The following is a 12731-nucleotide window of genomic DNA, read 5'->3' on the forward strand; positions in this document are numbered from 1 at the left end:
ACTTGGATTAGTTGAGTGTTTTAGGTTAAGTGTACAACAATTGGGACCATACTCCTTCAAATCGGTATTGTGTTTATTGTAGCAATAAGCTTACTTTTTAATATGGATGAGCATTTGGTACCGGTACTAAAACCGGTTAGATTCGATACCGACGGTATTTTGGTTGACTTACCGGTACCGGTACCCTTTTTCGGTACCGGTACTACCAGTCCGGTACCATGGTCATCTCTACTTTTATAGCGTATGAAAGTAAGTTAAAAGAGTTCCATATATTAAAAGGTAAGTTTATTATTGTCAACTTGGATGCATAAAGTTTGAAAATGAATAACATGGATAAATTTCCAAGCCTAAAGTATATTGTTACCTATGGTTATAATAAAAATAACTCATGTTCTAAATGATAATAAGCTAATAATATTTGTAATTGTGACAAATACCATTAAATCAAATGAGACAAATGTAAAACTCATTTCTGCTCTTCAATCAGATCTGAATTTAATTATATTTTAAACTTGCCAAAACAAAATACAGATCAAAAGTTGGCATCAGTATTTCAAACAAACTTGTAACCGAAAGTAGCAAATATTTCTAAACGCCTCTTGATGAAGAATGAACAGACGAATCTTTCTCGGCTAAATAGTGCTCAAGCATGTCGTCCTCATCATCTGTGACCATAAAAACAATATTTTATCAGATAAAATAAACTTAAAATGTTGCAATCGACTATTTCGACTATTTTACTTATAAGCGGATTTGATCTATGTTATGTTTCGTTTCCCTTTAAAACTTTTGTATAAAAAGTGAAGCACTTTATACAGTAGCAAAATGTTATATTTATAATTATATAGAAGAGAAAAGAACGATTATAACCTTCAAAGTCTTCATCGTCATCAAAGTCAAAGTCTTCATCGTCTTCATCTTCTTCATCATCAATTGCCATTGCGCCTTTCTGCTAATAATATTGTGTTATAAAAATGAAATGTTGAAGAATCAAGTGGCTCAAATTGAAGCAGCACTTCATGAAGTAAACGGAATACAAAAAAAATAAAAACAAAACAGAGCCGAAAGTAAGCATGCCTACTGGATTTTTAAATGATTAAATCCCTAGCCTTTTAGAACTTAACAAATATGTCTTCTTTTTATATAGTTTAACATTTAATCGTATTAAAAAAAAAAATAAAATAAAAACTTTTTGTTCATTTTAAAAAGTTGAAATAAGCTCTATCGTAAAAAGTTGAAATAAGCTCTGTCTAAAAAAAAAAAAAAAAAAAAAAAAAAAACTTTTTGTTCATTTTAAAAAGTTGAAATAAGCTCTATCGTAAAGTAGTAACAACAAAGGGATTTAACCTTGCAGAAATAAGGTTTATGGAATTATTAATTATATATAAAATTAGCAAAACCCATAAGGTTTTTTTGACCAATTTCCTAAAAATAAAAACTAAAAAATTAAAAGTGGGAAGCAAATACTTACCGCAGTAGAAGCTCTGCCACTTTCAAACCATTCTCTCCCATTAAGTCTCTTTTCTTTGGGTGCTGTAAGTGCCGATTCTGGCATCAATCTGGAATTGATTATTTGATTAGTTGTTTGCATAAAGACATAAAGTGACTAAATATGATTATATGATTATTTAGCGGTCAGATAATCAGATTTGAAAATTTGGTTTCATGCCAGCTGCAACTGCAAGGAAACCGATTGTTTAAAAAAACCAAAATTACTTATTGTTAACAATTTTAAAGTTAGCAATTATATTACAGTAACATAACAGCAGAATATAATAATCAATAATTTTATAAAGAAAAAAAATAAACCCATCTTGGTCGCGGTAATTTTAACAATCAGAGATTATCACTATATGACTACCATAACTTCTAATAGAAGCACGTCCAAACACCATCTCACATGCTCATGCATCACGTATCATTACAACATACGGATTAATAATTATATTAGGATAAGTGGATAACATGATTGTTGGAATAACAATTGACAGGAAAAATTTATCATATAATAGATATCATTACAATTCATGGACAAAGATCCGTTAGGAACCACCCTTTATTGCGAGAACCGCGAGAACCAATGTGAACACAACTAAAAATAGCTAAAAAACACACAATTTTTTTTTTAATATTTTTTTATAAAAAATCGCTACTTTTTCGTAGCCAAAAAAAACGTAATTTAAAAAAAAAAAATTGGCTATTAAAAGTAGCGATTTTAACTTAAAAAATATTTAAAAAAAAACAGATTTTTTTAGGTTTTTTGGTGGTTTAGTTTTTAGCATTTTAGCATTTTTAGCTTGGGGGGGGGGGGGGGGGGGGTTGGTTAGGTTTTTTTAGCTATTTTAGGTTGTGTTCATATTGGTTCTCGCGGTTCTCGCAATAAAGGTGGTTCTCGCATGAACCTTACCCTATAATTCATATCAAATATTTGTTTATTTTAAAATTGAAATACTTAAAAAAAACAATAATAATGCCCGTTTTGGTCATCTTAGATTAAATAATCAAAATTTATAAAGCACACAATAGCTGATTGTAAATAAAACTCATCTGAACACTATCTCAAACAATTATTACAACTTAGGGGTAAAGTTCTTGTACAAATAATCTTAACATACTAAACATACAAATTGAAGGAAAACTCAAAAAGACAAGGTGGCATTTTTGTAATTATCAATAACTATCAAAGTTACTCTACAAATATACCTAAAAAACCCTAACCACTCCCCCCACCCCCAAAAAAAACCTAAACCCCCCACCCCCCAAAAACCTAAAAAAAACCTACCCCCCCCCCCACCCCCCAAAAACCTAAAAAAACCTAACCCCCCCCCCCCACCCACCCCCCAAAAACCTAAAAAAAAAACCTAACCCCCCACCCCCAAAAACCTAAAAAAACCTAACCCCCCCCCCCCCACCCCACCCAAGCTAAAATGCTAAAAACTAAACCCCCCAAAAAACCTAAAAAAATAAAAAAAAAACACACAAATTATTTTATTTTATTTTTTTAACATTTTTTATTAAAAAATCGCTACTTTTAGTAGCAGCCAAAAAAAAATTTTTTTTTTTTTTTTTGCTAACGAAATGTAGCGATTTTTTAATAAAAAATGTTAAAAATTTTTTTTTGTTTTTTTAGGTATTTTTGGTTGTAACTTTGATAGTTGGTGGTAATTACAAAAATGCCACCTTCTCTTTTTGGGTTTTCCTTCAATTTGTATGTTTAGTATGTTAAGATTATTTGTATTTGATCTTTTGCCTACAACTTAGACTCTGATTGTTCAACATCACATAATCAGTTTCATATTTAACAAATAAAATTGTGTGAACTATTAATCTGCATATGCAAGATATAAAGCATATTTAGACATTTTCCAAGTGCCTTTAGTCTTTTATCATAAATCAGATTACTACTAGTCTGAAAGTCTAATCTGATGGAACACAATTAAATTGTAATTATGTGATTAGGGTTACATGAGGTGGGTGTTTATATAGAACACCGTATTACACATCTAGTCCCTAAACTATAATACCTTGTCTAATAAGATTCAAAACACAACTTAGGTTATTAATCGTAAAAAAAATACTCCCTATGTTCCATATTAATTGTAAAAAAAAGTTATGATGAATTTACACATAAGTCCCTGGACTTCATTTCTGCATATGGTAAAATCCCTAAACTTCAAAGTTTAACTAAAACGTCCTTTGTGATGTACACTTAATGCATACTCTAATAAGTAAGACTTACCAGAATGACAATTCTACCCGTATTGCATTTAACAATAGAAACTGTTTTGGGACAACATATGAGCAGATTATAATAGAAATGTAGACAACTTTGGGACATAGAGAAAAACAATATGTTAATATTTATGAAACTTACTTGGCTCTTTCAAGTGCCAATTCCGCTTCGAATCTATCTCTCCATGCCAGAAACGTATCAATCGTCACAGGTTCTCCATGTGGCACAATAACCTGAACATAGTTTATGTCAAAAAGAAAGTCATGACAAAGATTAAAAAATACTTTTGTTGAAAACAAAAAGAGTTAACTGCCATTTTCATCCCTGTGGTTTGTCCAATTATGCCGGTCCAGGCCAAATTTCAAATTTGTACCATTTCCGTCCCTGACATTCTTGAAACATGCCAGTTCCGTTCAAATAATTAACGTCTGTTAAAACCTGCTGTGCAATGAAGGTAAATACGTCATTTTCGATTTCCTTTTATTTTCCCTTTTTTAAACCCTATTAAAATCCCACCCCTATTAAGAAAAAGGAAAATGGCGTTTTAACCCTTCATGAAACAGCAGGTTTTAATAGATGTTAGTTTTTTGGATGGAACTGGCATGTCTCAAGAATGTCAGGGACGGAAATGGTACAAATTTGGCCTAGGCTCGCTGGCATCGTTGGACAAACTACAGGGACGAAAATGGCAGTTAACTCAAACTAAAAACAAAGTTTCCATGACTGTATCTAATTCCGTTTTTACCATATCAAGCAAAAAAAAAATAACATATGCCATGATATTGTAAAAATGAAAGAAATGTCCTCTTGTTTTACATTGAATTGATTTTCTGTATATCGATAAATGGCACGTTTTATGATTGAGTCCTTTTGTATATGATTAAGTACCTAGACTTTATAAATTCCCTAAGTAATAATGAAAGCGTCCTAAGTGTCATTTTCGTCTCTTAGGTTTGGCCACGTTTGTGACTTTCATCCAAAGGTTTGTTTTTTTTTTTTTTTTTTGCATTTGGGTCCTCGTGGTTTCATATCTTGCCCTTTTCGTCCCTGAGATTTGGCAATTTATTGCAACCTCTGTTTATCGAGGTTTGGCCCTCAAGGACGAAAATGAAAAGATATTGAAACCACGAGGACCCAGATGCGGAAAAAACAAACCTTTTGATGAAATCGCAAAAATGGCCAAACCTCAGGGATGAAAATGTCAATTTACCCTATGATCAAGTCCTAGACTTTATAAAAAGATTTTTTTTATTTAAGGGTTTATTTGTAAATCCAGTCAAAAGTCCAAAGGTTTTTTTTTTAACAAATGTGCATAAAATTTAGCATAGTTCATAAAAAGTGGATTAGGATCAAATACAAAGGATCCTAATTGTAAGAAGTGTAAGAAGGATTTATAGAGTGACAAGTGTCCAATAACCTAAAAAAACCCACTACACAAAAAAACTCCACTACAAAAAAAAAAAAAAAAAACCCTTAAACATCCACCAGCACCAAAAACACCCCCCCCCATCACCCACCCAAATTTTTTTTTTTTTTGCCGAGGGGGTGGGGGGTGGGGGTGGGTGTTTAGTTTTTTTTAGATTTTTTTTTTTTTTTTGGGGGGGGGGGGGGTTAGGTTTTTTTTTAGGTTTTTGGGGGGTGGGGGAGTTAGGTTTTTTGGGGGTTTTTTTGGTGAGGTATAGTTTTGTTTTTTTTTGCCGCGGGGGGGGGGGGGGGGGGGGGGGGGTTAGGTTTTTGGGTGGTGGTGGTGGGGGGGTGGGGGTGGGTGTTTAGGTTTTTGGTGGTGATGTAGTGGGTTTAGTTTTAGCTTATTGGACACTTCACTCTATAAATCCTTCTTACACTTCTTACAATTAGAAGCCTTTGTAGAATAACTTGACCCCATAAAAAGTAGAGGAATTAAAACCCATACTTCATCTTTTTCTGCTACATCCTCATCATCGTCATCATTATCAGCATCTTGAGCAAATCGTTCAGAAAGCCAATCCTTAGCTGAGCTAACAAGAGTGTAGATCATAGCCATTCCAAGATTCTCCAATGCCTGAAAACGTCTCAAATAGTCAAGTGTCTAAACTAGACAAAGTGATCTTCCAAAAACTACTACAAGTATAACGAGTAAGACGTAACAAACGTGAGTGTGTAGATACTTCATGCAAAAAATTAGATGATTCTATAATTTAGACTCTGCATTAAGAGTGCCTCACTATAGTGTAGGATGATGTTTTGCTACAAAATTACCAACTTGCTTTTCCACTTTGATCTCGTTTTAGTGATTGTACATTTTTGGAATAACATGCAAGGAGGTAACCAGCCATTCAAGTGCTCGTTAGAGCAACCCAACTACTGAAACTACCACATAGGCCACCCAAATCTGTATACTTAATTTCATATACGTATTATACAAGATCTGACAAAAATTAGTTGAATAACGAAGGTTTTCTAAATCATAGTTGTCGATAGCGAATAGCGACAAGGCACCTATAGGCTAGATAGCGAATAGCGACAAATAGCGATGGCTATTTTATAAATAGCGATTACACTAGAAAAAGAAGTTTGAAAAATTTTATATGTATATTACATCAAATGAGTTTCTGAACTGGAATTTAATTTAATTGAACTCGTGCGTGCCCGCACGTCCTGCGGACACGAATGTAGCTCCGAAAACCCGGGCCTGCTGCGGACTGTTTTTGCCCTTAACTGTAACATCAAAAAAAGGCTTTTTTGCACCATTTAACCTTCGTTTTTTGTATTAAAAAATGGCTGTAACATTAAAAAAAAAACCTTAGCTGTCGCTAACTTCGCTATTGATCGCTAAGACCCATATAGCGACGCTTGGTCGCATGGCTACATAGCGCTATAGCGGTCGCTATAGCCGCTATTAACAACTATGTTCTAAATGTTTCTGACCTTTCATTTTTTTCTACTTTAAAGAACACAAAAGGTAGGCCCATAAAAAAGTTGTAACCTTGGCTTTAAAATGCGTGCATCAAGAGCACATAATGCGTGATGCACACGATGCGCTGATGAGATCGCATCAGGTTGATGCGATGCACTTCGAATACATGATGCGAGGTTGATGCGCTCTAGATCGCATAATGCTTCTGATGTGCTTGCATGATGCGCCTGATGCGCACAATTTCTGAAATCGACCACTATAGAGTAAAATTGTACAATGTGCTTAATAAGCTTGTACAATGAGCTGATGAAGTTGTTAAGTGAGTTCCTACATAGATTACTTGTACCTTTTGCATAGACTACTTGTACACATAAGAGTTCAAGGCTTATTTTGGTTATATTGAACTTCTTTGATGGTACTAGAGCTATTTTTTGTATATATTTATTTTAATCTCTAAATGTTTAGTGTTTGATGTTAAGTACTTAAGTGTTAACAAGTTAAAATATTATCTATAAATAATTTTAAATAAGAAACACCTCGCATACATGATGCGCGGCGCATCACGCATTGGTTTTTGAGATCAAAACGCATCAGAGCGCATCACGCATTTTAAAACCAAGGTTGTGACGTTATATTCGTCATCTATCCTCTTTTTCTTGCGGCATACTTGGGTATTTGGCAAGTCAACATAATGACCCAGACAAGACAAAAATCCATCTTGTACAAAAAAAAAAAAACACTCGGAATGAGCAGAATTTTTTTTAAAGCTCAGAGTGGTGTGTGTGTGTGTGTGTGGGGGGGGGGGGGGGGGAGGGGGGAATAGAGCACGGTCCTCCCAACCGCCGGAGTGATCCCACTCCGGGAGCCGCTACCCGACCAAGCTAGCTCCGCGGTGAATTCCCCTTACCGAGTTCTTACCCTGGGCGACATATGCCACTCCCAAGACTCGAGCCCGGGACCTCTGGGAAGAGGTGGGTGTCGGTGGCCAACTGGGCTACCCCAGTTGGTTAAAGCTCATAGCGAGTAAATAATGAATGTACAAGAACTATTATTTTATCAGCAACTACATAATAAATCCTAGATACTCGTACTCTATTAACTTGGTTTCTTTTTCACCAAATAAAGACCATAATTCCAAAAAAAAAAAAAAAAAAAAAAACAGTTATTACACATAAACAATAAAGGAATAAGGTTAGCTATTTTGGGCTTTAAATAAGGATTAGGATTAAGCTTGTGGATTAGTAATTCTGAGCTTTGAAAAACATAAGTTAGATTTGGGTTTTTGGATTAGGAGGGGGGCAACCAAATATAACTAATATTATTCAAACCTAATGGGCTAATACCTAAGTAGCACTGGAACGGGTACGGGATCGGGGTACGGGGACAATACGGGAACGAGGAACGGCAAAACTCAAAATTCCAAGATACGGGTACGGCAATAAAAAATATAAAAAAATAAAAATATTTTAAAAAATTCCAAAAATACTACATCTTCCAAAGGTAATTAATTATCAATAATCAAATCATTTTCAAATTCCGGTTCATCTGGTGAGAGATCGGCAATCGATAGAGAATTAGAGATGATGAGACTTGAGAGTTTAGAGATTAGAGAAGCCGAATATGATACTTCTATTTGTTTAATGGGCGGTTATGGAATTTGAAAGGCTTAAAACTCTAAAAATAAATGGAAACGGGTTGGATACTTCTACCGGATACATCCCCGACTTTGGAAACGTTTGGGAAACGTCCCCGACGAGTACCCATGGCGTTTCCGTCCCCGACAAGTACCCGAGACGGGTACGGCCACATAAATGGAGTCCCCGTGCTACATAGGCTAATACCTACACTTCTAACCCAAAAAAACAGGATGGTCCAAGGCCCCTGCTAGCCCTCTAAAAGATCCGCCCATGTTCTGAACCGTGTCGATATACGCATTTGTGTTTTAGTACCGTGCAACAATCAGTTTATAATTGTTTGACTGAATAAACTGTGGTTGTAATTATAGTTACCTAGGAAAAGGTGTACAGTTTAAAACAAATAGATGATAAGGTGCCAACAGTCTCTTTTACGGTTTTACCTCTTGCTCAAGCTTTTCTTTCAATACTTTCAAATCTGAGGTATGGATTCCTCTTATACTGCAACATAAACACAAGACAAGTAAGCTTCATAGTTCACCATCAAAAAGTCAGCATAGAATAAAATAAGGCTAGACGGTATGGCCCGTCCTCAGCCCCGTCTTCATTCCGGCGCCGGCTTCAGACCCATCCCGCCCCCCGTCTTCATCCCGTCCCCGTCCTCTCCGTCTGTTTCTCGACGTCCAGACGGACCAAAACAGGTGGGCCCCTTTGTTTGTTTGTTTGTTTGTTTGTGAAATGGGATTTGTACATTAGGCTTTAATACTTGTACATAGTTTTGTGGGGTAGGATCATCTAGCACCATCCTCCCATACCCTCTACTTTTGTGGGATGGATCATCCTTGGGAGGACTATGACGTGGCGCCTACGTGGCGGATCATCCTCCCTTGGAGGACCATCACCATACCCTCTAGCCTAAGCATCTACAAAACCATATGTGACAACTCAGCAATTGAAAAGCAATCCACCTTTTCACATTCAGAAGAGGTATTTCATCAGGATATTTTTCTGTATGTGCGAAAATTAACCCCAGCTGAACTGCAACAAAAATTAGCAACAACCAACAGTTTTAAGACATTTAAACATCCACAACCGATAACCTTACGAAATATTCCGGATAAAAACCTGGAGTGGTAGAAGATTCATCAGTTTCATCTTCCTGCCAGAAACAAAAGTAACATGCTTAGTGCTAGTGTTGGTCATGCATATATGATCACCATCGGCAACAAAATATACGATAAATATGACACTCAACGATGTGGTAAAGTGCTAGTGTTGGTCATGCATATATGATCACTATCGGCAACAAAATATACGGTAAATATGACACTCAACGATGTGGTAAATAATTATCCTATGAAACAATTATTTGAGTTGTGTTGTTATTAGCTTTAGGGGTGAGCAGAAAACCGAAATAACCGAACCGAAACCGATTTATCCGAACCGAATAAAAAACAAACCGCATAAAAACGAACAATAATGAACTGAAGTTTACAGTTTGGTTAAGGTTTTGCATTTTTTGAAAACCGAACCGAATAACCTAAAAATCATATTTTTAGTGTTTGTTATATATTGATTTAGGAATTATTAGTTTTTTTATTCGTGAATGTTAAGTATTTATAATAAAAACATTAACATGTTTATTTATCTTTGAAATGATTTATCCATAGCCTACAAGATATAACAAAACTTAACATAAAAATTAAACAATGTTCAAATTATTATAAATTATAAAAGAAAATGATTTTCTAAGAAAGATTATTAAATCTTGGATTATGCTTCTTATTTTTTTAATCTTACATAATTTTGTTCAAAAAACCAAACCAAGCCGTTGCTAAAACCGAAAAAACAGAAACCAAACGGTTTTCAATAACCAAAAACTGAACACTTCAGTTATAGTTTCGGTTTTACTATAAAACCAACCAACCCGAACCATGCACACCCCTAATTAGCTTCACCGGAGTGTGACATTCATAAGATAATATCCAAAAATCAGTATACACAAAATCACATAGGGCCCTATAGTGAATCAAACTCATCTCACATAAAAAATACATCTTATATTCAAAAAGCATACAGACGGGAAAAAATGTTTTTGATAATTGTTTCCAAAAAAAAAAAGATAAGTAATCAACAGTATGATATTGGCTACCTGGGGAGACAAAGTAATCTGAAAACAGCGATTTGAAGTGTTCAATCCACTTTCACTGGGATGAATTTCTGAAAAACACATCAAGAAAACTTGTCACAAGTATGGCTTTGAAAGTTGACCATGATTTTAATAATAGCAAAATGCATGTTAACTAAACCTTGAAACTCGTCCATAAGAATGGCTTCTAAAGCTTCAATTTCCATCTCTTGCTCCTGCAAATGGTCTGTCAAGAACATTTCAGTTTAACAGTAATTCAATATCTTTTCCTTGTGTTTTACACGTTTACCAATTCAACGTTATGCCAACCGACTCTGAATTTATTTACTTATGCAGTAAGGCTGGCTAACAATGATAATCCCACACTTAAAAACACCAAAATCAGTTATCCTGGCAATAGCATCATCACATTTCATCGTTGAAAAATTCTGGATAGGTATCCTATATCCGAACCGAATTCTGGCTGGTTAAAGAATCTCTTTGTGATAAAAATAAAAATAAAACAACTGAAAAAAATCTAGTCCTCTCATGTACAAAATTAACTTCATTGATGCACAATCAAGTGCTAAGTGTACCTAATGATATAATGTCACCGAGTAAATTTTGTAACTCGCGTGTGGCGTCTTAGATGTGTTATAAGATAAGCTTTAGACCCAAGATAAGTAACGATTTCGGCGACTATAGCGAAAGTTGCATTATTATTACTAAAAGAAAAGAATACAAGATAGCTTTACAAGTGTGTTTACTGTTTACATGACTTGTATAGACGCTTGGGTTTAGTGGCCAATCCGAACTTCATCGGGGGACGGTCTCATCGATTTGAAATGTGTACGTGCTAGTTGTGTTTACATGACGAACACACCACTGGTCGAGAGTTGTTCCGTTCTGTTTATGAGTTCAAGGCAGAACGAAACCAATGACCCATGTCATAAGCCGGGCGGATTGGCTGGCTTCCGGGCAACCGTGACCACCACACGGGGCCTCATATATATATATGAACAGCATGAAGCCCTAACATCTAACCTAAAATTGAGACATACACATCCTGAGATCACTACCAACAAGGCAACAATTCATCCAACCTATTCAATCTATACAAAACTTAAACGTCAAATATCAAAAAAACACTCCTCAAATCAGCTCTAATTCAGTTAAATTACAGTTCTACTCAACAGATTAACCGTTTAACACGCACAATGAGCTACAGATACAAACCCTAACATCCTACTTAACTCATGAACCAATCAATAACACAAATCTAGAGCATAATTGAAATAGCATTCATCGTGAATCAACTACCTGTCATGTCTGCGGTTGTGGAGAGTGGAGATGTAGTTGTACTTTATGCTACAAGATTTGTGCTGTGTATCTTCCGATTCTGATGCGGCCACTCTCTCCGTTTATCGCTGCTTGAAAAGTGAAAACCTAAGCTAACGTAATCAAGAAACGGTGTGACGTGGGTTTTGCTCCGGTGTTTCGCTCCGCAATGTAGTTACCGTGTGACCGCGTACGGGTTAGCAATAAGTAATAACCAAACCGTTAACTAAACCCGAACTGAAATTAACTGAAATCGAATTAACCGAAAATCGGTTAACGGATAATTTTTTGTACCATCCATTAACCGAAATCAACCGTAGCGTACCGAATCATATAATCTTCATATATTTCTAGATTTTATACATCTATGTCATGTTTTATACTTCCATTTATTTATTTATTTATTTATTTATTTATTTATACATCCAATTCATGTATTTATATCTCCATTATATGTGTTTCTAAGCAAGAATTTTAGCCAATGTTTGGTTTGGTTATAAATGAAATTAACGGAACCGAAAACCGACAAATTAACCGAATAAACCGAAGCAATTAACCGATGAATTCGGTTACGGTTACGGATAATGTTAATAACCAAACAGAACCGTGCACACCCCTAGCTATGACCGTCAAATAGAGAGAAAGGTAACTTTTGCAGCGATGTCTTGGGGTGTTCACGTCTAAATCGGTTATCGATTGGGTTTTGCGTTTGGTTTTTTCATTAATTTTCAGTTGATCTATTAAAAAAAATAACTGTAGTAAATGGTTTGCTTTACCGTTTATAAAAAAACCGACCAGCCCGTTAATGTAGATATTTCATATTTTTTTAATATATTATATTAACGTTGTGTTATATCAATTTTAAATGTTTCTGGAATTCAATATAGTTTTATGCGAAGTTTATGCTATCTGTATTAAATCTATGATGAACCTACTTTATAGGTCCTTGTTTGTACAAGTGATTATTTGTTCTATGAGTGCTTATATACAAAACACAGCAAT

General features: G+C 35.1%; 1 protein-coding gene across 1 annotated transcript; it reads right to left on the reverse strand.

Annotated features, from left to right (window-relative positions):
- Window positions 1-391: 391 nt before the first annotated feature.
- On the reverse strand, window positions 392-11871 carry LOC110935572 (RWD domain-containing protein 1). Its single transcript, XM_022177944.2, has 11 exons — window positions 11712-11871; window positions 10573-10638; window positions 10416-10483; window positions 9389-9422; window positions 9232-9301; window positions 8707-8764; window positions 5646-5774; window positions 3875-3966; window positions 1472-1559; window positions 871-949; window positions 392-665 (listed from the first exon to the last, which is right to left on the reverse strand). The coding sequence occupies exons 1-11, from the start codon at window positions 11716-11718 to the stop codon at window positions 589-591; spliced, it is 768 nt and encodes a 255-aa protein (XP_022033636.1). The 5' UTR covers window positions 11719-11871; the 3' UTR covers window positions 392-588.
- Window positions 11872-12731: the final 860 nt, after the last annotated feature.

Source organism: Helianthus annuus, chromosome 4 (assembly GCF_002127325.2).
Source record: "Helianthus annuus cultivar XRQ/B chromosome 4, HanXRQr2.0-SUNRISE, whole genome shotgun sequence".
Lineage (NCBI taxonomy): Eukaryota > Viridiplantae > Streptophyta > Magnoliopsida > Asterales > Asteraceae > Helianthus > Helianthus annuus.